Source organism: Panthera uncia, chromosome F1 (genome assembly GCF_023721935.1).
Source record: "Panthera uncia isolate 11264 chromosome F1, Puncia_PCG_1.0, whole genome shotgun sequence".
Classification (NCBI taxonomy): domain Eukaryota; kingdom Metazoa; phylum Chordata; class Mammalia; order Carnivora; family Felidae; genus Panthera; species Panthera uncia.
Window position 1 is genome coordinate 11758135 of NC_064813.1, and position 27671 is coordinate 11785805.

At 45.3% G+C, this 27671-nt stretch overlaps 1 protein-coding gene across 1 annotated transcript; it reads right to left on the reverse strand.

Annotated features, from left to right (window-relative positions):
• SLC19A2 (solute carrier family 19 member 2) lies at positions 1 to 23558 on the reverse strand. The gene is made up of 6 exons (XM_049633882.1): positions 23150 to 23558; positions 16509 to 17096; positions 6405 to 6627; positions 4700 to 4892; positions 4207 to 4348; positions 1 to 1948 (listed from the first exon to the last, which is right to left on the reverse strand). The coding sequence occupies exons 1-6, from the start codon at positions 23345 to 23347 to the stop codon at positions 1820 to 1822; spliced, it is 1473 nt and encodes a 490-aa protein (XP_049489839.1). The 5' UTR covers positions 23348 to 23558; the 3' UTR covers positions 1 to 1819.
• Between the last annotated feature and the right edge of the window lie 4113 nt (positions 23559 to 27671).

Genomic DNA, 27671 nt, shown 5'->3' on the forward strand with positions numbered 1-27671 from the left:
TAGGATGTAAAATATTTATTTAATAAAAATAATTTCATAATTTATACAGAGTTGGATAAAATGTACAGATTTTTTTTTCACTTCTCTGCAAAACTGCACACAGCACAACTTGCAAACTGGTCTGGGCGTTCTATAAATATGGCCAGGAGACGACCTTGTTATTGTCTTCGATAAGTCAAGGCTCCAGTTGCACACCACAAACTTTGAATTCTAGGGAAATATTGCTTTGGTAACATGAGTGATGTGATTGTACCATCATTTTATTAAAAAACATTAAATAAAATCCCTTGAACATCACTTTTCTACTTGTTTCTGAGTGAACAATTCCCTACGCAGCAAAGCCAAAGATAAGGTATAAAATTAGAGGCTGTACTTTCATAACATCGCTTCCCCTTCCCTTAGTGTTCTTTTCCTTCCCTTGATCAGAAGGGAAGGTAAATGGCAAATGACCTATACTCATCTGCATTTACTTCTGGAATTGCCGCTTACACTAAACAAATATGTCAATTCCGGAATCTTGAAACTAGTAGTCACACTGTGTACCTGTGTTATTCTAAATAAATTAACCTAGGTTTTTTTTCAAGGTAAGGCAACAAAGTTGGCTTTCAAATAGCTATCATGACTCACATACAGTAGCAGCCACTTGGTAGACTAATTACAGAATTAAATATACACACATTTTTTCCAAGTACCCTGGAAATGGAACCACTAGCAATTACTATTTTAAGCAGATATTCCAAGATGATCCGCCCTTTGAAACAAAGGCAGATTTAATGTACAAAATGCAGGAATCAGGTCTATCTTAGTTCCTGTCCCATTGAAATAATCAAAAAGAGTCTCAGTTTTTGAAAAGGCCTCGTAATAATCCAACAAATCTAACTCCTAATGACATCTTGATCTTGGATAAGAAGGACAAAGCATATAAAAACTATAAATAGGGATGAAGATATTAAAAAAAAAAAGACTTCTCATTTTATTCTGGAAATAAAAGGGAGTGCAAATACAAAATGAGCTGGTTGGGCTAGTGGTATCTTTAGCTCATAGATGATCTTCTCCTCATAGGATTAATAGTCCTTCATACTCAAGGCTAAGAGATAGGCAAACAGAACTTAAGTTTTCTGATTAGGTGTCTTCATTTCGATTTATCAGCAGGCCTCAAAACTTGCCTTATTTTCTAACTAAAAGAGCTTCTCTGGGAAGCATATGAATAACGCAAGAGTGTACTTCTAAAGACAATCTACACAAATACAAAATTGTCAAGATGGAAACTGAGAACATTCGTACAACAAGTGCTTTAAAAATAACTAAAACTTCGAAATGACACACGTTCCCAATAGGACAGAACACCAAACCAGAGCAAATATTGCCGGTGATTAAAAACAACTTTCATGTGTAGAAACACAAATGCACATGAGTAACAAAGAGATAAGAGTGTGAAGTCGAACAGACACAGATGCTGTTGGAACATAGTATCCTGTGGCCCGCAGAGCCCTGGTCCCGAACCAGGCCTCTGAGACACCAGACTCACCGTCAAGTATAAATGCCACGTGTTGCTTGAGTGCTCTTGAGTACCCGGCTTTCAAAATCAAGTTCACTTCTGTTATCAGAAGACAGTAATCCTTCAATTAGCTTCCATAAATAATCCGCCAGATAAACTCCGCCTCTGACTCCCCTAAACAGGATTGTCACTCTAGGAGCACAAGGTAGAGTCAATTGGCTGCTCTGAAGCCTTAAAAAGCACGTTCACAAACACGTCTACATACTAAAAAATTAAATATGTCCAGGCACAGTTGCTGTGCAGAGTCTGCTAAGCAGTGTATTACAAAGTGGTTACTCGAGAACTCGATTCCGCGTCTTCTTGCTTTCTGCATTTCTTCATGATACTAACTGAACCACTGGCCAGGAAAACCACAGCGATGAGTGCAAAATAACCGGCGTAGATCAGGAACTAAAAGGGGTGGGGAAAAGAAGTAATTTAGAGAATTATCGATTACAAGAGGAGACATTGTACTGGATATAGGTGAACACCTCCTATGATTAAAGGTATATTCAGGGTCTCTATAAACCTTCAAAAAACACCGTGTGCTCACACGATGTGCCCGGCACGGGCAGCGCAAGGGGCAGCACAGCGTGGTCGTACTGAAGCCTGACCGCCTCGGCGCAAATCTGGACTCCATCCCCGGCGAGCCAGGTGACTCTGACCGAAATACTTCATCTCTGAGCCTGGGTTTCATTTACAAAACGGGAAGTCACAATATCGCCCATTTTTTACTGGGTCACTGGGAAGGGATGAAATCATGTGTGTTTATCCACACAACGCTAAAGCTGATAATACTACTGCTTTTATTTTTGTTGCTGTTGTTATAATTGAAACTGCTTTTATTTTTGTTGCTGTTGTTACCATTGCATCACGGTCTCTTCCCTCAAGCTGATAGGTTAAAGTACGACCACCAGGCCAAATTCTGAAGATAAAGAACTTCTATTCCTCCCCAGAGGAGGGCAGTAGAGAGTCTACTATATTCCGCCGTAGGATGACTTTTTGTAAGAATCTTCCCTCTAGGCCAGTATTTTAAGGTGACTATACAGTTTATCAACATCTTCATCACCACCTTCTGAAAATAACTCACGACGTACTTAGAAGCTGGCTCGGTTGTGCGGTAAGAGTGTCACTCTGAGCCAGGTTCTTTACAATTTGGATACATTTTCCTATAGGAAACCTGTTAATTAATCATGGCCGAGTTTCGGCACAGTCTGCAAAATTCTGTAACTTCGTATTTTTAAACCCGCCGTTTCTACAGCAGGATGACAAGCACTTGGCTTCTCTCCCACCCTCCATTCCAAATCTGAGCGCCTAACCCTTGAGAAGTCCTCTCAAGCTTTTCACTGCTGGTAGTGACTGGGAAACAGAAAGTAATGCGCTCCCGCTCTACTCCCCCTACTCCCCGCCCACCTTTCTGAGGCACCACCATCCAGGGAGAGATAATTAGGCCTTGAAGCTGGTTTAAATCCTAGCTTTGCCACATTACTACTGACCACGTGACCTTAAACAACACTGAACGTTACTTAACATCTCTCAGACTCGTTCTCTCGATGTCCAATCCTGCCTGCAGCTCTGTAAAATTCTATAGAGTGCCTGGCACACAGGAAGCACTTAGTGCACATTACCAACTGTGATTATGATTTCTCTTTTAGATTTTTCAGTACAAAGTTCATTACTGCTAACGTGCTGGGTCTCTGTATTGAAAGAAAACTAGTATCTTAAGTATGGAGGGAATAATGGAGAAGGAATCATTTGGGCTGGGCTGGGGGTGGGCTGGGCTGGGGGTGGGGTAGGCACTTTTTGATTCAGTTGCCCATTCTGCCAAAGTACAGAGCAAACCCCACCTACTAACTCACAATGCACGAAGGCACACACGACACACGGTTCCAGAATGAATAAGAGTGTCCACGCTGGCTTTGGGCGTTTGTGCAGGTGTTTTCTCAATGGGTCATATGTTAAGAATCTTACTGCTGTTCATCAGAAGTCATTACCTTGCTATTTGGGCGGGCGGCATTTTTAATAAAGAAGGGAGGAGGCTTCAGAAGGGTGAGTCGAAGCAGGGCATCTCACACACAGGAGCTAGTATTCCACGTACAGAATTAAAAATGGAGGGAAATGGGGGCGCTTGGGTGGCTCAGTCAGTTGAGCGTCTGACTTTGGCTCAGGTCATGATCTCGCAGTTCGTGGGTTCAGGCCCCGCGTCGAGCTCTGTGCTGACAGCTCAGAGCCTGGAGCCTGCTTCGGATTCTGTGTCTCCTCCTCTCTCTGCCCCTTCCCCACTCATGCTCTCTCTCTATCTCTCAAAAATGAATAAATGTTAAAAACAAAATTTAAAAAAAAAAAAGGAGGGAAATGATGGACGAGGCAGCGGAAAAGCTCGGCCTGGAGGGCGGGCACCAACATTACTTCTCGCCTCTGTCAGGCTCTCGAGTGACGGCTCAAAAACGTTCTAGGTCCTCGCCAAAAAGATGACGGTCCCACCATCCTCCAGGGAGAAAAGAACGCAGGACGGGGGTTGGCCAAAGGAAGGAGGGAACACTCCTACTTTTTATTTTATATCTGTCTGTACTGTTTGAACGGGCTCGCAGTAGGCATGCTCGACTTGGTCACTCTGATCACCTGCCGTTATGACTGGAACACCTTGCGTGTCGAAACACAACTCTTACCTGGGTGGTAATTTCTAAGCCGAGGCCGCTGGCATCCACCACGATGAGAGTAAGCAGGGTCTGTAGGACCAGCGCAATGAAGGTATTGACACCAAACACTAAGGCATAGCGCTCCATGCTGAGGTTGGTAGCGATCTGAAAACTTCAAACAAAACAAAACAAAACAAAACAAAACAAAACACAAAAGGATGAGTACACAGGAATTACTCCCCAGGTAGTTACGACTTTTGCTTCAGTTATGAAGAGCAGCCCCTTCTTTCTGCTGCTGGGCAATTCCCTTCCCAACCAAGTGAAAGGCACTTTGTTGCCAAATGCTGTAAATCTCATGCAGGCATCTGAACAGAGCGGGACTACGGGACCAAGGACGTAAATGAACCTCGCCCTCGAGGCTCCCTCAGGAGGAGAACCTACACCTTTCACGGGTTTGTGAAGAGACCAAGAAGTTTATCCTGTCACAGCTTTTCCTAGCGCTTCCCTGAGTCAGAACACCTACGTTGCTATAGTGATGAGTAACATGTAGATGATCCTGAAGACGACGTAGGACGTGTAGCACACCCAGATGTTCTGCACGGTATCCATGATGTAGACCGCGGCGGCGATGAGCAGAGAAAACAGAGACAGCATCATCTCCCCCCAGGTGGACCAGGATATTTTTATGTAGCCGACTACAAACACGGCAACAGCACCTACAAAATGCAGAGAGAAAAGCTCTCTAGTTATTTTGCTCCACAAACGCGATTTCAATCAACTAAAAATTCAGCTTGGGTTATTACATTTTAAAATCTCGTAACTTACAAATAGGGTAGCTCAAGATTATGGAGGGCCTGGAAAGGCAGAGAATTTGGGACTTGACGGAGTAAGTAACTTGGAGCCAGTGAGAGACCACGAAGAGACCGAATGACAGCAGCTGGCGAGGAGACGGGAGGACGCAGACCCAGGGGTGCCGCCAAGGAACGGGGTGCTGAGGCGGGCGCAGAGGCGGGAGTCAAAGAGAGCCGCTGCTTCCGGCCTGACCACACGACACGGCGGGAGGGATCGTCTCTCCTCCTGCCTAAGCAGCAGTCCAGAGCATGGCAAAAGGGCATCTCCTCTCTTTGGGAAAACGATGACGCTGGTAACCATAGCTAAGATGTGCAGAGTGCCTTCTAAGTGCCAGACACAGTCAGAAGTGTTTACAGAAAGCACGGAATGCCGTCTAAAAACCTTATGAGGGGGCACACCTGGGTGGCTCAGTCGATTAAGCGTCCAGACTCTTGATTTCAGGTCATGATTTCACGGTTCGTGAGTTCAAGCCCCGCACTGGGCTCTGTGCTGACAGCGCGGAGCCTGCTTGGGATTCTCTCTTGCCTTTTTTTTTTTTTTTTTACGTTTTTTTATTTTTGAGAGACGAGAGAGACACACACGGCACGAGAAGGGGAGACACAGAATCCGAAGCAGGCTCCAGGCCCCGAACTGTCAGCACAGAGCCCACGTGGGGCTCCGACTCACGAGCTGCGAGATCGTGGCCTGAGCCGAAGTCGGATGATGCTCGGCCAACTGAGCCACCCGGTGCCCCTCTCTCTCGCCTTCTGTCTCTCAAAGTAAATAAATAAACATTAAAAAAAAAAAAAAAAAAGAACCGTATGAGATAGGCCAACAAATTAGAACGGGACGACAGAATATAATGGTCAAGGACGCAGGCTCTGAGTTCAAATCTTAACCCGACTAGGTACCATCTGTACTGTCTCGGGCGAGTTATTAACCTATCAGTCTGGGTTTCCTGAACCGTAAGATGGGGATACTAACTGTAACTGTCTCAGGAATTTTGTGAGGACTGAGTTAATATACCTAAAGTCCTTAGGACAGCATTTGGTACATATTACCACTCAACGTGTGCTAGTTATTGTCACAGACTTGTATCACGCCACTCCCAAGCGTCACATCAAGTGACGGAAGCACCCAAAACACCCGGAGATGGCGCAAACCCGCAGAGGACAATTCTGCAAACCAGTATGCTGGGTTTCCCGACAGGGTATAAAGTTTGTGAATCACGGCCACCCACAACTGGAGCACTGCTGAATTTCTCCCTAAATCAGAAAGCCAGAGCTCAAAACAAATAAACCAGGCCTTGGGGGTCACCTCCAGTTCCCGAGGGGAGAGAAAAATCAGATCGTGGCGGACTTGACCTCCGGGGGAATGTGCCGCCCCACACCGCTTACCCAGGAGGGTGGACACGGCCTCCACGCCGCCGTTGTAGATGGCAGCATCGCGAGAGGGCATCACCGTCTCCCACAGGCCCTGTGCGTAGTTCACGACCTGGAAGTAGCCGCAGGTGGACAGGGCCCACCACACAGACCAGCAGAGCAGAGGCCGGGAGGAGTAGCACATCAGGAAGTCATCCCACAGGACCTTCAGCACGAGGAGCCGCTCCGGCGTGGGTTCCTTCACAGCAAATGGAGAGAAAGATGCAAATACTGTGAAGGCGACTACAGAAAGCAACTGTATAGACCCGGTTTTCTATTTGTCTTTTTCCTTGTGAAAGGCATCCGCTTATTTATTTTTACGCATCTAAATGTTTTATTCACGTTTATTTACTTTGGAGAGAGAGAGAGAGAGAGACAGACAGAGCGTGAGCAGGGGAGGGGGGGGCAGAGAGAGAGGGAGAGACAGATCCGAAGCAGGTTCCAGGCTCTGAGCTGTCAGCACAGAGCCCGATGTGGGGCTTGAACCCATGAACTGTGAGATCATGACCTGAGTCGAAGTTGGACACTCAACCGACTAAGCCACCCAGGTGCCCCTATTTTTATGTATATAAATGGCATATATACAGGCCTACCTCATTTTATGGTGCTACACTTCACTACACTTTGCAAATTTGTGTTTAACAAATGGAAGGTTTGTGGCAACCCTGTGTGGAGCCAGCCTGTCAGAGCCAGGTTTCTTCTAGTATCTGTCACTTCATGTCTCTGCGTCACCTTTTGGGAATTCTCACAAGATTTCAAACTTAATTTTTTAACGTTTATTTATCTTTGACAGAGATAGAGAGACAGCGCAAGCAGGGGAGGGGCAGAGAGAGGGAGACACAGAATCGGAAGTAGGCTCCAGGCTCTGGGCTGTCAGCACTGAGCCCGACGCGGGGCTCGAACTCACAACCTGCGAGATCACGACCTGAGCCGAAGTCCGACGCTCAACCGACTGAGCCACCCAGGCGCCCCTCATTACTATTACATTTTTTATGGTGACCTGTGAAGTTACTACTGTTGTTGTTCTGGGGAGCCATGAAGCGTACCCACAGAAGACGGCCAACAATCAGGGCAAGTCGCGTGCGTTCTGACTGCTCCACCGACTGGCTAGTCTCCCTCCTCTTCCCCCTTTCCTGGGACACAACGATATTGAGATGAGGCCAAGGAATAAGCCTACAGTGGCCACGAAGGGTTCAAGTGAAAGGAAAAGGCGTACGTCTGTCACTTTAAATCAAAAGCTAGAAATGGTTAAGCTCAGTGAGGAAGGCAAGCCGAGAGCCTGGACGGGCAGAAAGCTAGGCCTCTTGTGCCCGACAGTAGCCAGTTTGTGAATGCAAGGGAAAAGTTCTTGGAGATCAAAAGTGCTACTACAGGAAACACGCAATTGACAAGAAAGTGAAATGGCCTCATCACTGACATGGAGAAAGTTTCAGTGGCCTGGATAGAAGCTCAAACAGCCACAGTGTTGCCCCTAAGCCAAAGCCAAAGCCCAACCCGGAGCAAGGCCCTCGCGATCTCTTCAATTCTGTGAAGGTTCAGGGAGCTGAAGAGGCCGAAGAAAAGCGTGAAGCCAGCAGAGGCTGGCTCGCGTGGGTCAAGGAAAGAAGCCGTCTCCACCACGTACAATGCAAGGTGGGGCGGCAGGTGCTGGCGGACAAGTTGCAGCCGGCAAAAAGACTGCAATGTGCTGAAAGCCCAGATGGTGGTTAGCAGTTTTTAGCAAAGTATTTTTACACTAAAGTGCATGCATTGTTTGTTTGTTTGTTTTCAGACATACTGCCATTGCACATTGACAGTATAATGTAAACACAACTTGTAGGTGCACTGGGAAATCCAAACATTCATTTGACTGGCTTTATTCCAATGTTTGCTTTATTGCGGTGGTCGGGACAGGTCATGCGAAATCTCTGAGATGTGTGTGTGTGTGCACGTTTGCATATATATATAGTATGACTTTTTCTTTTAGTGCTTTATGAACAGTAGCATAGCTGCATGTAATCAACCCAGCAACGATGTACTGTTTACCAAGTGAAGGTAGAAAGATGGTCAAAGACTGCATGTTTCAGCCAAAGCGAGATGCCACCCCACATCTCCCCACACGGTGGCAAGCGACGTTCAGAATAAGCAACCGTTAGTAACCTTATTAAATCACTGGTCAGTTAGGGTTTGTCAGTGAGAACTTCCTATCCTTAAAACTGACCGATTCACTGTAGAGCAATGGTTGAGACAGAAACCTTAGGAAAAACCAGACCCAAATATTACCAGCAGTTCTCTACCTAGAGGGTAGTAAGGTGATTAGTGATTTTAATATTCTTTCCTACGCTTTTTATATTTTATATCACCCAATGCTTGTACAATGGGAAATACTACCACTATAATGAAGTAATAAAGCCACCGCGTTTGGGGCGAACCGAGGCATTACCGAGCTATGTGCCATCCCCACACCGTGCCACAAAGACAACGTGAAATCCCAGACACCCCAGGAGAAGTCTCTAACTCCTATCTAAGGTCTAATTTATCCAAGTATGCCCTACTTCCTGAGCGATGGGAACTTACACTTTTGTGGCTAACACGGGAAGGGAAGAGGAGAGAACCCAAATGGAGCAAAGGGGACCTCATCGTGAAGCAGCACATAAGCGCCAGGATGTGTGACAGGAGCCACGTGCCAGATCTGTAAATACATCGGTGGCAGCCGCACAATTCAACCTGCTCTTGCTGGTTGGAGGCCACGTGTCTTGAGGGGCACGAGGACCTTTAGTTGTAAACAGAATACCCTGTTTTCTCAGCCCCGTTGGGCAGAGGGAGACTCATCTGTAGCCAAAAACAATGGCTGGGGTGGAAATTTTCGAGCGCATTTGCTTCTTTTATTAAGTGCTTTTGAAGGACACAGTCCCGATACTAACTCTTGCTACAAACAGCAAACGTATTTTCCTGATGACAAGAGGACTATCATTGTTTCCTCTGCTGGTGATGTTCCAATATCCGAAACATAGTAAAAACGTACGGAGTGAGCCTTAACTGATGGGAATAACATACATCTGTTATTAAGAAACAAGACAAGAAACAAAACAAAGTAAAATCTGTATCAAGGAAGAATTGGTGTTCGAGATAGACTTTGGGAGACAGATGTGAATAGAGAAATAATGAAGAACATTCTAGGCAAAGGAAGCAACAAAAGCACGGGAGAAGATGCCGTTGTAGTATATTTGCAATTTAGCAACAGTAAAGTTCTTGCCACACATCAAAAGCTTCTAGGACACTCTCTCTCCTGCTCTGGCCCGTTGTGCACTTATTTTGCTCCAAGAATAGTCATTCTTGGGGTGCCTGGGTGGCTCAGTCGGTTGAACGGCCGACTTCGGCTCAGGTCATGATCTCGCGGTCCGTGAGTTCGAGCCCCGCGTCGGGCTCTGTGCTGACAGCTCGGAGCCTGGAGCCTGTTTCAGATTCTGTGTCTCCCTCTCTCTGACCCTCCCCTGTTCATGCTCTGTCTCTCCCTGTCTCAAAAATAAATAAAACGTTAAAAAAAAAAAAATTTAAGAATAGTCATTCTTGCCTTGGCCTGGTAGGCTCACAGAGCCTTAGTTCCTAAACCTGAAGTTAGGGCGTTAACAACCTGCTAACAGTTGGCTTAGAGGCCTGTCTTTGGCTATTCTTTTTCAGGGGGAGATGACACCTGAAGTTCAAGGGCATTAAGCTGTAACAGGGAGGGGGGTGCAGCCATGTACACACTCTCTCCCCTCCATCCCAACTCAGACATACCCATTGGCAGGGGTCTCACTGGAGACATCCAGAGGGAACGGTTTGCGACCACAAGGGAAAAAGGGAGGGTCGAAAGGCAGACTATGTCCTTCACACAAGTTTCTACACAACAGTTGTGGCTTTGTGCTCAGGGCCAGCCTGGGGGGAGACTACCAGCCCAACACAAACCTCCCACCAGTCACTTGCACCATTATGGTTCCATTTCTTTGGATTCCGAAAGAAAGCTATTTTGCATGAAAAGACATCGGAAAGCAAGTATTATATAACACTGAGTAAAAAACAAAAACAAAAACAAAAACAAAAAACCATCAAGTTACAAAACTACATGTAGATTATAATTTCATTTACTATAAAATGTATACCTATGAATACATACACATGTGTATATGGAAAGAGATGTTTAGGAAGAAGGTCACTAAACTATTAAGAGTGGTAATCTTTGGGAGCAGCAGTTCAGAGGATTCTGAATTCTTTTTATGTAGTTTTCTGTTTTGTTTCATTAAAAAAATGAAGGAGTCTTTTTTATAAAATCAGTAAAAATTTTTTTCCTATTCAGATGATATATCTATTAGCTGTATATTGTGTGTGTGTGTCATTCATATATGTGTCTTTCTTTCTATATATCTATATATATATAGCAATTCCTGAAATTAGGTAAATAAAGGCCATTTCTCCCTGAAATGCTAGGAAAATCTCAGTGGAATGAGAACCAAGCAATATTCCATAGTTGGGCCTACTCACACCACCCCTAGGCTCAGCTCACTTGTTTATCAAAATGGGCACGTGGTTTCAGATTTCACTCAAAAAAAGGGGTTCTGATGCTGTCTTAAAAACAAAATAACAAAACTTGGAGTTATTTCTCTACCAAGGAATAGGGGTCTCTATTATAGAGGATTTTGAAGTCAACTAGATCTGGGTTTATTTTACTGAGAGAGACAGAGAGCACGCGTGAGAAAGAGAGAGCAAGCAAGCACGCAGGGGCAGAGAGAGAGGAAGAGAGAGAATCCCAACCAGGCTCAGCTCAGCGCAGAGCCCGACGCGGGACTCGAACCCACGAACCGCGAGTTCATTACCTGAGCCAAAATCGGCGCTTAACCAACTGAGCCATCCAGGTGCCCTGATCTGGGTTTATTCTGACAGTGCTGTTTTCTAGGTGCCTTTGGGTGAGTTATCTGACATACGCTTCAGTTCCCTCAACTGTAACATGGGGACAGTGACACCTACAACACAGTCTTAGTAAGAATTAAACGAGCTCATGAACCTAAGATTCTTAGCACACTGTCCCACAGTGTTAAGTGGGAGTACAGTCCCACTGTACTTAGCACAGCAGCCAGGTTAAAATGAATGAGAGCTGAGACGATAATGATGAAGTGCGACAGAAACACACCTGCCTGCCTGCAGATGGAACCAATTTCTTTTTTTTTTTTTTTAATTTTTTTTTCAACGTTTTTAATTTATTTTTGGGACAGAGAGAGACAGAGCATGAACGGGGGAGGGGCAGAGAGAGAGGGAGACACAGAATCGGAAGCAGGCTCCAGGCTCCGAGCCATCAGCCCAGAGCCTGATGCGGGGCTCAAACTCACGGACGGCGAGATCGTGACCTGGCTGAAGTCGGACGCTTAACCGACTGCGCCACCCAGGCGCCCCAGATGGAACCAATTTCTAAGCCTTAGGCTTTTTGCTACAAAACGGAAATGAATGTTTACTTTGACAGGCTATTGGAAGAACTAAATGAGGACTGCGCGGTATGCAGCAAGTGCTCAATACATGCTCCTTTCCTCTGTACTCTATCATGACTCACTTATGCAACCAACAAATATTGACGAGGGCCCATACTGCGCGTTTGGCAATGTTCTAGATCCTGGGAATACAGCAGAAAAGTCCCTGTCCTCCTTCAACTGACATTTTGATAAGAAGGACAGACGATAAACACACAGACAAGACAGCTGACAGTAAGAATGATACCATGAAGAGAATAAACAGGGTAATGGACTGGCAAGTAGTGATTAAAGTGACTTCTGAATTGATACCTGAGTTGACATAAAGGAACCAGCCATGAAGATGAGAATGAAGGGCAGTCCTGCCTGAGAACTTCCGGATCCAAGTTCTAAAGCGGGAATAAGTGCTGTGTTTCAGGTCAGTGCTATGCGGCGCACAGGGGTGAAATAAGGTCAGAGAGGTTAGCAAAGGGTCAGATTGTATGAGGTCCCATAGTCCGTAATGAGAATTTTCGAATTTATTCTATATACAATAGGAAAACATATGGGGGAGAGGGGAGATAGGGTTTAATGCCTAAACTGTGAAGATTTAAGTCAAGGGCTGATGACTGAAATTAAACCACTTCTATGATAGTATGTGTTCCTTACCTATCAGAAGAAAGAAAGTGCCTTCAGATCAATCAGTTCATAAAACTCAGTATTCTAGAGCTAAGGAAAGTTTAGTGACCATCTGGTTTAACATTCTACACTTAAGAGTAGCCTCGGGGCGGGGGGGGGGGGGCCTGGGTGGCTCAGTCGGTTAAGCGTCTGACTTCAGCTCAGGTCATGATCTCAGGGTTTGTTATTTCGAGCCCCGCATCAGCACAGAGCCTGCTTCGGATCCTCTGTCTCCCCCCACCTCTCTCTCTCTCAAAAAAAAGAGTGGCCTCGGTTAAAGAATTAGTGGTATGGAATCACTACCAGATTCTAGTGACATCTTTCATAAGGTTAAGACCTATGGAATCACTACCAGATTCTAGTGACATCTTTCATAAGGTTAAGACCAGAGGTAACCTGGTCATTCCCTCATTTACATTGTGGCATTTAATACTTGAAATAACCCGGTGAGGGAGACAGACAAATGAGGAATTAAGTCTCAAAGAATTAAGAAACGTGCCCAAGATTACCCTGCTGGCGAGTACAAGAGCCCAGGTTTCAACTTCCCTTCCTTCGAAACCCACTATAGTGTGCTGCTGGAAATGATCTTACTTGCATACAAAGTAGAAACACTAATTTTGCTACAGTCAGTGTTCTATAAAGCTCAAACACAGACATACGCCAAGAACGCGAATGCTTACTAACAGCAAAGGGTATCTGTCTACCAATAAAAGTATAGGTATGTTAACAGGTGTCACTTATTAGGTATTCATTACGTGTCATGGCCTGTGCTAAAGAAGCGGCTTAATTTACATCATTTCTAGCGAATGAGCAATTTAAAATAAAGCAAATCCAACTACAAGCCAACCACAGAAGGAATCCCGTTTCCTATTTAGGAAAGAAAATCACCAGCTCTGCTGTAATGTCAACACGCTGGGCCCCACGGCAACAGGCTCATTCTGAAAAGGACTCACAAACACCTTAAGGTAACTTGCGGACAAGGGCTATCGCTCTGACTCCTACTTCATCTTCCCTTTCCAGAAGATCAAGATCAAACCACCCACCCGTCTACCTACCCCTTTTTTTACTGTATTTACTACAGTTATGATTTATGGTTCAGTTATGGGCTTTGTCAACTTCAAATGGCACTATGATCCCCGACAGCCATGTTCTGACTCTCCTTCAGGCTCGTGAAAGAGAACCAGCATCGTCTGGGCCCCGAACAGCTGTCCAGCAGTCACGACTGCCTGTTACGGGGTCAGCAGCGGAAGCAAGGATATCATGGAACTGACCTGAGTCTAACTTTTACCACACTGTAGCCAACACGATGGTTCTCACCATGCTGTCACCCCAGGGAAAGACTTCATGAAGTACAGATCAAGGGGGGTCTCCTATATGCTCTTTAGTTATGTTTCGGAGTATATCAGCGCAGTTCTGCATAAGTCACTAATCTCTGTTCCCAATCCTTATCTCTAAAATGAGAGGGTTGATGAGATCTAAAGTCCCTTGTCACTGTAAGATGCTCTGATGGTCCTGCGACCTGTGGGTAGAATCACTTCTAACTCTAGAATTTCATAATTCTTCAGCATGTCAAGTACTGACATCTTGCGTATAAACAACAAACATCAAGTTGGTCTTGGTCTAGGACAGAGTGTTTTGTAAGTGGTAGGTTCCAGCTCATTAACAGGTAATAGTCAATCTAGTGGGCAGTGATCTGCATGATAAAAAAAAAATAAACTGAATGGAACGTACCAGAATCAAGTGTTGTAAAACCTCTGCTTCAGTTATATCTAAAATATATACACACCTATGAATGGTACTGGTTCCTATGTAAAATGTGTTTCTTTCTTACTATGTTTCTTACTCTTTCTTACTATGTTCAAAATGGTTTAAAACTTACTGGTCTATAAAAATCTTTAGAACTATGACCAATGTTAATATTTAAGATATATATGTATACAGGTATTATAAGTATGTATATGGATACTAATTTCCACTAAAGCCATTTCACATCTTTGAAACAATTAGCAAAGGATCTTTATTCTTTTTTTTTTCTACTACACGAGATCTACAGCTTTCTACTTTTTTGTACTCCAGATGATTCTAACTCTTTCCCTCCTCCATCAGCCCTGGGTTGACTTGCCAACATGAAGAAACTGGCAATTCATTCCTACTTAATCCCTGGTCTTTTGACTGATGCTGCTCACAGGTGCCCCAGTAACCCAAGTTTCACAGCGAGTGTCACCTAAGCTCAAGCTCTTTGGGATGAATAAACCTACGTTTCAACCGGTAACCACAAGTGAATGGTGGCGGTAGGCAGAAGAGACGTAATTAGATGCCACATTGAAACAATCTGAGTTAACTCCAGGGGAGGAGCCAAAGACTTTCCTCCTGTAGGCTCTCTCCTCTCCTTCAGCCTATAAGGCCCCGGGAGCATGGTTTTAGGACTGATAGAGCCCACCTGCAAAGTGAGAATTTTAACAGGCTTGTTTCCAAACATGTCCCATGAAAACTGAGACCAATTCGGTATGGTTGGAATGAACCTTGCCCCTCACAGCTTACAACCCGTTGGAAAGATAAGAAGCTATAAAGAAGGGTGAGTGATTAGGGGAAGCAATTAACCTTCCCGGCTAGCCAGAGCAGATGGACGGATTATTCAGATGCCATACCTCTCTCTTCTAAGAGACAATTTCATAGCCACACTTTTAATTAATATGTATTCCGTCACCCATCTTAGATTTTCCTCTTGTGATTATCTTCTCTGTGGTATTCCTTACTACCCCATTCTGGTGAAATGTCATTTGAAAATGAATTATCAGGGGGTGCCTGGGTGGCTTAGTTGGTTAAGAATCCGACTTCGGCTCAGGTCATGATCTCGTGGTTTTTGAGTTCAAGCCCCACATCAGGCTCTGTGCTGCTTGGGATTCTGTCTCCCTCTCTCTCTGCCCCACCCAACCCCCCCACCAAAATAAATAACGTAAAAAAATAAATAAATAAATGAATAATTTAAAAAAAAGAAAATGAATATCAAACATCGCTTCCAGCACAGAAGAGGAAGAAAACTTTCTAAACTTAAATACTTTAGGTGTCAATTCAGAAACTGGAAGATGTTCATCATTTATTGGAATCATTTCAACTATTTATGCAGTAAAAATTTCAGAGGGCTTTCTTTGTATAGCCAGTACCAGGGATAGAAAGATGAGGAAGAGACAACTCCTGCTGTGGCTTGTTTTTTTTGTTTTTGTTTAATTAAAAAAAAATTTTTTTTTAATCTTTTTATTTATTTTTGAGAGAGATACAGTGTGTGAGTAGGGGAGGAGCAGAGAGAGAGGGAGACACAGAATCCGAAGCAGGCTCCAGGCTCTGAGCTGTCAGCACAGAGCCCGACGTGGGGCCCAAACCCACGAACTGTAAGATCATGACCTGAGCCAAAGTCAGATGCTCAACCGACTGAGCCACCCAGGCGCCCCATTTTTTTTTTTAATTTTTTAAAAAATGTTTATTTATACTTGAGAGAGAGAGAGAGAGAGAGGGAGAGAAATGGATAGAATCCGAAGCAGGCTCTAGGCTCTGAGCTGTCAACACAGAGCCCAATGCAGGGCTCAAACTCTCGAAGGGTGAGATCATGACCTGAGCCGAATTAAGACGCTTAACCGACTGAGCCCCGCCCCCCCTTCCCCAGGTGCACCTGCTATGGCTTCGTAAGACCTCTCTGACACAAGCAGTATGATGTGATGCTGGTCTGACTTTGGAGGTTATTCACCTCAGGACAGAATGTATTGGCCATCCCTAATATAAATCTGCCCTCTCTTTAATCAATAAATGAATGAACCAGTGAACCAACCCAGGATAAAAAACTGAGTCAAGATGAATACAAGGGCTAGCAAGAGGGGTTTTCCTGTCTGTTTTGTCATCGTTGCTCTAACAGCCAGAGCAGCCGCCGCAAGGCACGTAAGGCCACACTTACCGGCTCCTCCGTATTTAGAGGCATTTTTGACTCCGGGTCCTCCCACCCTGGAAGGTGGTTTGCAGCCGTGGTGTTGGTTACAAAGCCGCCATTCTGTGCCTTGATGCCATTCGTTCTCTGGCAAGTGGAAGGAACGTGGTGAAAGAACAGGCTCTTCTGCGGCATGGGCAGAAACCAGGCCACGGCAAAAGCCACCGAAACACAGGTAAGAGAGATGACATTCAGGCTGAACAGGGACCAGCCTGCCACGGAGATGAGGATCTGCCCGAGGATGGAGCCCACCGTAAAGCCCACCAAGGTGGCACTCCGACAGTAACTCGTGACCTTCTGGTACATGGTCAGGTCTACCACACTGTAGATGTAAGAGTAATAGGCGATTTCAGTGGCTGTGGCGATGCCATAGAAGAACTCCAAGAACTGAATGGCCAGCAGTCCCTGGGCGTACAGCAGCATGAACCACGTGACAATAAGGCTGAGTCCCTGCAGCAGAATAACGGGTTTGTACCGGAGGTAGTCTGTGGCAAGGAACACAGGAAACAGCAGCACCAGGTACGAGTAAGTCCATACTGGGTAAATTTCATTGAAGACCTGATAAAAAGAGAAAATTAAAAACCTATTAGCGAGATCAACGGAACGGGAATATTCGTAACCATTTATTCTCATAAAACAACCTACCAACACGTCTGATAAATCCTTACTCACCGAAGAAATCTCGACAGCAATTCTGATAATTGCAATATACTTCCCTGTTTCTGCCCCATCATCTTTTTTCTTTTTTTAAAGTTTATTTATTTATTTTGAGAGAGAGAGAGAGAGAGTGTGTGCAGGCATGTGCGTGTGCATGAGTGTGAGGAGGGGAGGCGTGGAGAGACAGAATCCCAAGCAGGCTCCACTGGGTCAGTGCAGAGCCTGAGGCAAGGCTCAAACTCATAGACCGGGAGATTGTGACCTGAGCCAACACCAAGGGTCGGATGCTTAATGCTTAACGGAGTGAGCCACCCAGGCACCCAACCCATGATCTTTTTCTGAAAATCCTCCCCAGTCATCAAGGCCTAGTTCAAAGCCTTCCTCATCCTGGAAGACTTTGCTGGAGCAGGTAATATATGTACTGTAACATTCAGAGCTCTCCATACTGCTTTGTACGTGTTGTCTCCCCAATTACCGCAGAGCACTGGTTCCTAACCGTGGTTGCACATTTCCCGTGGAGCTTTAAAAAATATGGATGCCCAGCCAAAGGCAAGTCTTTACGACCTCCCAGGAGATTTTATCTGAGCCAGAGCTGAGGACCACTGCCTTAAAAGGGTGGACTCTTCAAGGGTTGACCTGCCACGGCCTTCCAGTTAGCCTGCTGTGTGGATACGTGGCTCAATAACTGTGTTGGAAATGGACAAATGTTTGGGAATGATCTACCCACAGAATAGGGAGCCTTGATCCCACTGTTTGATTAGGTTTCTCTGATTTTCAGTTCAATTTCTTTGGGGGAACTTATCCTTAAAAAGGATAAGTCTGTCCTACAGTCTTGACAGAATAATTATCCGTGGATGACAGGCTTATAGGCAGCTTTGATGTCTTTCTTTTTGCTTGCCTGAAATATGAAAAAAAAAAATAGAAGTTTTTGTTTTCTTTTTGATGTATTTTTAAAGTTGGGATAAAGTAGAGGTATCTTTACAATAAGCGTTCTACCATAAAGACCCCGCTGGAATTTCACTCCCATCATTTGCTGTGTGATTGACTACAGGCAAGGCTTTTTTTTTTTTTTTTTTTTTTTTTTAGTTCCCTTTAGCCTTAGTCTCCATTATCAGTAAAAGAAGGGTAAGCCCTGGGGCGCCTGGGTGGCTCTCTACTCAGATCACAATCTCATTGTTCCTGGGTTCGAGCCCAGCATCAGGCTCTGTGCTGACAGCTCAGAGCCTGGAGCCTGCTTGGGATTCTGTGTCTCCCCCTCTCTCACTCTGTCTCTCAAAAATAAACATTAAAAAAAAAAAAAATTTAAGAAGGGTAAGCCCTGCAACCACAGGGTTGTCTGCTGCAAGGACTAAGTGAGAGAATACATGTAAATCATTCATTCCACTTTATTTACAGGTCTCAAGCCTTGAGGACTGAAGCTGAAGCAGACCCTTTGGGACAACATAACTAGGTAAATCAACTGAACTGTCATCCCCACCCTTGCAGCATCAATCACCGTAGGAGACTTTCCCCTCTCTTACGCCTACCCCAGGGTCTAGCAAGGTCCTAGTGTGGATACAGGGGAGCCAGTTTCTCAAATGACCATTTCAAAGTCTGGGTCGGTGGCCCCAATTTTTAAGTGCTTTCTGAAAGGCAGGCTTTGCTCAACCAACTGAGCCACCCCGGTGCCCCTCATCCTTTCAAATATCAACCTAAAGTGCTTATATGTGTGGGTCGAATCCACTCCTAACGCGAAACCACAGTTAAGATAAAGATGAGGAAGGGGCGCCTGGGTGGCTTGGTCGGTTAAGCTTCCGACTTCGGCTTAGGTCATGATCTCACGGTCCGTGAGTTCGAGCTGCGCGTCGGGCTCTGGGCTGACGGCTCAGAGCCTGGAGCCTGTTTCAGATCCTGTGTCTCCCTCTCTCTCTGACCCTCCCCTGTTCATGCCCTGTCTCTGTCTCAAAAATAAATAAACGTTAAAAAAAAAAAAAAAAAGATAAAGATGAGGAAAAGTAACATTGCCAAACCTGTAAGGCCGCGTAGTAATGAAATTAAAGGCAAGTGGGGTGAGGTGTGATGGTGGGGGAAGGGATGGGTTCTTGTTTACTCATTCTAAATACAAGACCGATTTCATCTCCAGTGAAAGAGATCAGCCCAAGATGAATGAATGTCCCTCTCACAGTGTTATCAGCATCATAATAGCAACGTCCGCTCGCTGACGGGCACACACTGCGATACCTGCCTTACCTACATTGTGTCGTTGAATCCAAACAGCCAGCCTAAGTGGTAAATGCTTTTATTATCTCTATTTTACAACTGAGGAAACTGGGCCTTACAGGAAGGTTAAGTCAATTATCCAAAGTTAGCACAGCTAGTAAGTAATCGGTAGAGGGAGGATCAGAACCTCGCTATTCTGAATCTACCAGACTGAAAAGCCTCATCTCTTCAACTGGAAACCTGTTACTGATCATGGACTACGTTCCAGGGTTACGTCTATGGCCTGCGCCTTTTTCAACCGGTATGGAGGCGCTTTTATATGGCATTCACAAAGACATAATGACCAATGACCACACAATCACCAGAGCTTAGCCACTGGGTCTCCAAAAGATCCTTTCTCTTTCAATGTTGCCACCGACAAACTGTGACACCGGAAAATGTTTCTTCGATGGGTACTTTTAATCTTGAAGGGAAACTTCCTCCGCGCAAAAATGTACACATTACAGACTCTTATTGTCCATACCCTAGACAATACCTTCTTATCTCGGGTAAAATCTGTCATGTGAGCAAAGGGAACTGATTTTTATCGTCAGGTGCCTGCCCCCAGTCTTTGGATCAGAGTTTGCTTGCGTTTTCTTTCTGAGATACGGAAAGTTAAGAGAGAACAGATGTTCATCTTAAGCTCTAATTCGATTTAGACTTTATTTTAGAATCAAGTTTCAAGTAAACAAGTAGCTAGTAAGCTCTTCTTTACACAACACTTCAAGCTGTATGGATATAAAATAAAACATAAAAAATAAAATAAAATAAAATAACATAAAACTTCTGTTCTGAACCTAATTAGGATATATATTCATACATCATTGTAAGAGAGCTAGGAAATATGGACCTTGAAGGAAAAGAAAGGTAGAGGCTAACAGAAAGAGATCAGCAGGTAGGTAGGGGAAGCTTATTCCAAGCAGAGATCACAACTTGGATCACAGGCTAGTAGATGAGAGACTGGATATACTGGATTTTGGACTAGAAGATTAATGTGGACAGAGCTTGGGCACATGGAAGAAGGCAAGAAGAGAGACGTAGCAGCGGCTAAGGCTGTCAAGGAGGTAAGAGCCAAATTCTGTAAGACTCTGAATACCAGACAGAAAAAGTAAAATATTAAAAAAAAAAAAAAAAAAAAAAAAAAAAAAAAATCAAAGAAAGGTGGTGAATGTCGAATCATATGCTAAAAAAGATGAAAGAATAAAACAGTGCTGGTGACATGGAACTCTATTTTATTAAAAGACTGGCTTTCAACTATTAGAACAGAGTCCATTTTTAACCTGTTTAAAACTTATAAAGTGGTACCTAAAACGGGTTAACATTTTTCCTGAAATCTAAGAGGAAAATCCTTCATGCATGCAAAGATAGAGGAAATTCTGTCCTTCGTCTCCTTCCTTTGCTTTTGGACTTGGTTAACCAGAGCTCCATTTAAGATGATCTAAGTTGGCCCTTCTGAAGTCTTCTGGGGTAAATACAAACTTCAGAACATCACTGACCATGGCCTGACATTCACTGTGCCTAAAAGTCATGTAACATTTTTCATTTAACTGCGCACTGGTGAAAGCAAGCATTAAGTCAGGAAGGAGAACAAGTTGTCTATTTATTTCAGTTCTTAGATATTCCAAAAACCCAGGGTTCTGGAGAGGGTGACCGGAGCCATACTGTGCACCAACAACAGAATCAGCCCAGGTCCAAGGTACTCACGAACAAATGACACTCCTTTCTAGACCACCAGATTTCTCTTCAAACTCTGCTCTCCTCCTCCTCCAATTTGCAGGCACAGGAATGTGCTAGGTGTTTGTTACATAATCAGCAAACATTTACGGGCCCTAGCACCCCTGTCCGGCCCCAATGCCAGTGAACATATTCTCTCACCCCAGAAGGCTCTGAGTAGACAGGGCACATGATGACACATGACATAACTCTCGGCCCAGGGCATATGCAAAACAGATCAGCTTTCAAATATCAACACAGAGAGCATGTTTCTTCTCCCCATGTGGCCCTCAGTCCAGCAAGGTGAACAGACTGTGCATATCACATGGCAGTTCACATGAAATTTTCATTATTCGCAGCTCAGGAAGTATCATTTCTGCTTCAGAGTCAGTGGTAGTTCTGGGTCTCCAGAATCATTCTCTCTCATTTACTGCAGTCATTTTCTCCTTGTAAAATTACTCTGTTCACAATGGTAAAATGTTAACGATGTTAAACTTCATATAGGGAATGAACAGCTATCACAGTCCTTGGTGGAGTGGTCCAAAAGACTGAGAAACAGAAGAGGTGAAGTTGGGTAAAAGTCAGTGATACTTGCTGAAGGTAAGACAATATGAGAAATTCAAATGAAACCCTCAATCCAGGATCCAACACCGACTTTCAATTCCCTGCTAAGCGTCCTTGAAAACGGAAAGGCAAAGCCAACAACAAACTGGACTGTGAATAATTATATCCTGCTCTGGCCTGTTATGCAGGGACGGTGAGTTGCTACTCAAAAGAGGTGATTACTAACCACAGGAAGAAGAGTAAACTTTAAATGGAAGAAGTATTTCACAGCAACTAGGGCAGGGAGGGGAAGGAAGGAAAAGCAGGCATAGGAAAAATAATAAATACTAATAAATGCCCACTCATCTTTCACCCTTTGTAGTGTTCTAGAAAAGAATATCAGGCTTCAGCTTTCAGGCTTGTGGTTGAAAAGCAAAACTAACATCTGTGAACCAACAATTCACCATGCAGGACAAACTGTAATTAAATGCCAATTACGTGACACCATCTCAGTATCTGCTTTTATCCCAGGAGGTAGGATTTGGGGGCTGAGGGGCAGCATGTCCCTGGACAACGTCTCGCCTAAATAAAAATCAAAACAAATTAAGGGGACGGATAGTTGTTTGTCGTTCTGCCCTTATTCGAGCACATCCAAAAAGCCTCACCTAATTAAAAGTCAAAACAAATTAAGGTGATGGATTTTTGTTTGCTGTCCTGCCCTTATTTGAGCACGTCCATCCAGTCAAAGGTAAACAAAGTAAGGTATGGGGAGGAGGAGGGTGCGGCTAGGAGAGGGAAGATCCATTCCGAAAGCAGGGGTTACTCCGCACCTGGTTCCCTACTTTCTTCTTTTTTAAAAACGAAGTTTGAGAGCGCGCGCGCCACGTGAGCAGGGGAGGGGCAGAGATGGAGAATCCCAAGCAGGCTCCCGCCTTCAGGGCAGAGCCCCTGCACGGGGCTGATCCCGCAAACACGAGATCGTGATCGCAGCCGAAATCAAGAGTCTGAGGCTTACCGACGGAGCCTCTCAGGCACCCCATGGTTCCCTACTTTCATCATTTACTAAACCTTTGTCCAAAGTACAACTGGCGGTTTCCACTTTTTTATCCGAGTACCCCGCAGCGCCCCCTCCCGCCCCCAGCAGGAACTGCTGGACCAATCTGAGCGGAGAGGAGCTGAACCACACAGAGCAGCGTGAGGAGCACGCCGCCGGCCGCACACGCGTGCTGGGGCTCCCCACCCCGACACGAGCCATGCCCCACAAATCCAACAGACGCCAGAAAAACGGCATGGAGTAGCGCAGCGCCGGCCCCGAGCCTCCTGCCAGCTGCGGAAGGGCAAGAAACCCCTGCCCAGAAAGCCTCCGGGGAGCGAGAGCCGTTCCACTCGCTCTTTTCCTGAGCCGCCTCCCGAGCGCCGGCGGTCGGCCGCGCCGGCCCCCAGCCCGCCGCCGCGCCTACCTCCCTCTCCGTCAGGTTCTTGTCCGGCCCCAGCAGGTAAGGGGTCAGGAAGGGCTCGGACGGCCTGAGGCTGGCGAAGAAGCCGTAGGCGCACAGCAGCGCGGTGGGCAAGAACCAGCACTCGCGGGGCACGCGGGCCGTACGCAGTAGCGCGGTGGCCGCCGCCGCCCGTCGGGACACCGGGCCGGGCACATCCATTCGCGGTGCGGAGGGCGGGGACGCGGCCCGGCCCCTAGCTGTTCCCTTTCCGACGCCCGCCGCGGTGATGCTCGGGCGCTGCCCCCGCGCGGGCACCTGGACCCGCCAGCGGCGCCCCTCGCCCTTGGCGGCGGAGCCAGGTCGCGCTCGCCGAACCGCGGCCTCCGCGGGCAGCACTCCAGTCCTCCGCGGCTGCGGACGCCTCACATGTTAGCACCGGAGCCCCAAAGCGAGACCCGCCCCCGGGTCCGCCCCCCGCCGCCACCGCCCCCGGGCTCGGAGCCAATCGCGGCGGATGCCTGGAATTGGACTCTTCTCCCATTGGTGGTCGGCCCAGCAGAGGAGAATCCGCGCGGGCTGAGCGCGAGTCCGCTGACGTCCCCCGACCTACCCTGCTAGTGCATAAAGTCATGGAGGACTACCACTGGGAAAGCGTGCTCCTGGGGCCGGTGCGCGGCAGTCAGGCCGAGAGTAATCGGGGCACGCTCGCGGGCGGCCTGGGGTTCCTCCCCGTGGGCCTAATCCCCACGGAACGGAACGCGCTCCTCCACACACTCACTCTCTCCGGTTCTTAGTCACAGTCCCTCTGGACGCGCGTTTATTCAGACTCTCCTCACCGGAGACTCGGCCAAGATTTAACCTTGGCGCGGGGTGGGAGGGAATGCCAAACCTTTCCGCCTGCAGCTTTCGTGTTTTAAATTGCATTCGTCTGCCACAGACCCTAGGAGCCCGGGATCTAAGCACTCGGGGCGTTTACCAAGACACCGAACGGAAGAAAGCGGGTGGAACATTTAGACGAGGAACGAGCAAGTCCCTTAATTTAAGGACCGTAATGGAGTCCTGATGAAAGGGCTTTAGCTTTATTTCGGTCCTCTTTGGAAGCAGGATACAAAGAAAGCACACGGATCCGTAGCGATAGCCTGTGTTTTAAAAGGAAAGTGGGAAATCCTGAGTCACTAAAGCAATCAAGAAATATCGATCTCTTTATTAAAAACAAAGAGTCTTGGCATAATTTTCAAGGGCAAAGCATGACAAGAATACCCGGTGCTTTCTCTCATCTCTCTCTGAGCCTCTTTTCTGCTTGGCTCAGCCTGATTCTCTCCCGATAACTTCCACCGCAGACTGAGCTGCACCATTTAAAGCATTCTTTTCCTGTGTGGTATTTGCAAAGTAGCAGATCCTGCCAGAAGCTCACAGAGCGCATTTTTGAACTCTCTATTTTGCTTTAATACATGTTACTACACATGGAGCTCAATTTCCTCCTGTGACAGCAAAGAACACTTTTTGCAACGAGATACATCAGCCACAAAAATCAGTGGGGGATGGGATGACCTAACAGGAAAGGGAAGGATTTGTTTTTAAGGCTGCACAAGTGAATACACCAAAATATGTGAGTTGATTAATCGGAAGAAATGCAGTTGGTGGTATTTACATCTGTCGGTGAGCCTCAAAGTGTGATCCAAAAAGCCCTGGGAGTCCTTGGAACCTGTCAGAGTTCCAGAAGGTCAAACTTACTTTCATAATAATACTAAGACTTTATTTCCTTTTCCACTCTAGAGGCTACCTGATATGCGATGAATCATCACTCCAAAAGCTAAGAGCATGGGTGCTTGTACCGTTTTGTGTTTATTAAACTTTCCAGATTTAATTTCTGATCTGGAAACTAGCAATAGGAATAAGCCACAAAAACAAAAAGTCTTTAGGGTCCTCGATAACAGGAATCTTGAGACCAAAAAGTGAGAACATCTGATTATCTATAACACGATTATCGAGTCCCCTAGACTGCAGCCATGGTATTTACCTCTCATCATGACTCCAGAGAGAACACCTCTGTCCTCTTGGCAATTGCTTTGTATATTCAGTGCTGTAGCAGAAGAAAAGGAAAGAGAAAGAAAAGCAGTAAAGGCCTCAGAGAAGTCTACCTGTTCAGAACAGCTTTCTGTCCCTTCCGAGGCTTAGACACCTGAACTGTGTTAATCTGTAAATCACTGTTTCTGAAAAATTTCCTTGTCATAAATCACTTAGGCACCTCAAATCCTCTTTGCAATGTTGGGCATGAACAGATAATAATTGTTCTGGAATTGGGTAGAAAATGTCTTCTCTAAGAGGAATATTTCTCTTGGAGAAATGTTTTTCTCTAAGAGGTCCCACTAGGCTGAATTCTAAGAATGACCCCCAATGGCCCTTGCCTTTGTATAATCCCCACGCCTTTGAATGTGGGGTGGAACCCGTGAATCTGATAAGATAATGCACCTGTGATACATTATACAGCAACATGAGATTATCCAGGTGGGCCCAATGTAATCTCAAGAGCCCTTTAAAAGCCGAGAATTTTTTTTTTTCCTGCTGGTAGCGGAAGAGAAAGAGCTATTTGAAGAGTGAGAAAGATTCGACGTTCTACTGCTGGAGGGAGCTCCGTGCCAAGCATGTGGGCTCCTTGTAGCGGCTGAGACCGACTCTTGGTTGACAGCCAGCAAGAATTGAGGATTTCAGTCCGTCAATCACAAGTAACTGAATTCTGCTAACAACCTAAAAGAGCTTGGAAGTAGATTCTTCCTTGGAGCCTCCAGGTAAGAGTCCATCCTGTCCAACACCTTAATTTCTCTCTGTGAAACCCTAAGTGAAACTTGGGAACGCACCCAAGCCCACCTGGACTTCTGATCTTTAGAACCGCGAGCTGAATTGTTGTCGTCACTGAAAAAAGAGTAATAAATTAAAAAACAAAAATGTAACGTTATTACATTTTTATGACATTAGTTTATTACATGAAACTGTTAGGTTTGTGGTAATTTGTTAAGCAGCAAGAGGAAACGAATGCAGAGGAAAATAGAATATATTTTGAAATCGAGGTACCAGTCACATAAGATTGGCCATTAACCGTATTTGTGTGAACAGCTCAGTGGCATTATACATTCACGTTGTTGTGTAACCATCATCGCACCGAGTTGTAAGACATTTCCCCACTCCAGAATGAAACTGGTAGCCATTAAGCAATTGCTTCCCCCTTCCCTTCCCCCTCCCCTGGCAAACACGTATGTGCTTTCTGTTTCTATAGCATTACCTATTCTGGATGTTTCATACAAGAAGAATCCTACAATATGCGACCTTTTGTATCTGGCTTCTTTCATTTAGCGTAATATTTTGAAGGTTCATCGACGTGGTACCTGTTTTCCACACAGCGGCACCGCTTTCTCAACATCCTTGCCAACACTTGTTTTCTTTCTCTTTTTTTGGAAATACCTCACCTAAGGGGTGTGGAGTGGTAGCCCAATATGGTTTTCCTTTGCGTTTTCCTGATGACTAATGCTCAACACAAGCAGCTTTTCACGCATTTGTTAGCCATTTATATATACCTGTTTTGGAGAAATGTCCATTCAAGCCATTCAGGTCTTTTGCCCACTTTTGATTGGATAGTTTGTCTTTTTGTTGTTGGGTTGTAAGAACTCTTTATATATTCTGTATATTAGGCTCTTGTCAGGTATATGATCTACAAATCTTTTTGCCTATGCTGTAGGTGTAAATAAACTGGTGAGGGACATTTTTTCTCTGTTAATATGTAAAAGCACGTGAGGACATGCGTTTTCCAAAAAGAATTATACTCCATGCTTTTGAATCTTGCTTTTCTCAGGAATAATTTGTAGAAAACACTCCACTGTGGTAAGGTTAAGCTCTAATTCTTTCGAATGCCCCATTGTGTGGGCGCGCTATAATTTATTCAACCATTCCCTATTTATGACCACTGACTCTGTTTCTCGTTTTTTGTTCATTGTTAACAATGCTGTAATTAACATCCGTGTACAATATATGTCTATGTATTGTGTGTTTCATTTTTCCGGGATTTATTTCCAGGAGTGGGAGAGCTGGGTCAAAGAGTATATGCATTTTTATTTTAATAGGCATTGTTCAGTTGTTTTGCATAAACCAGCGACATGTGAGCGTATTCCTTTTGCACCGCATCGTTGTCAACAATAGATGTAGTCAAGTTAAAAAAAATTTTTTTTTCTAGTCTGATAGTTGGAAAATAAGGTAATGATTTTGTCTCTTTCAGGGGATATTTGGCAAAGTCTGGAGATATTTTTGATTGTCCTGTTAATCATGGTGTCGGGACTAGGTGTGCTAGCTTCTAGTGGGCAGAGCCAGGGATTCTGCTAAACATCCTCTAATACTCAAAGCAACCCCCACAACAAATGGTCGTCCAGCCTAGAATGCAAACAGTGCCACAGGTAAGAAACCCTGGTGTAAAGAGATACTTCCTTTTATCTTCAGTTTGAAAATCTTTATGGGTGAGTTTGAACATCTTTCCATATATTTGTAAGCTATTTGG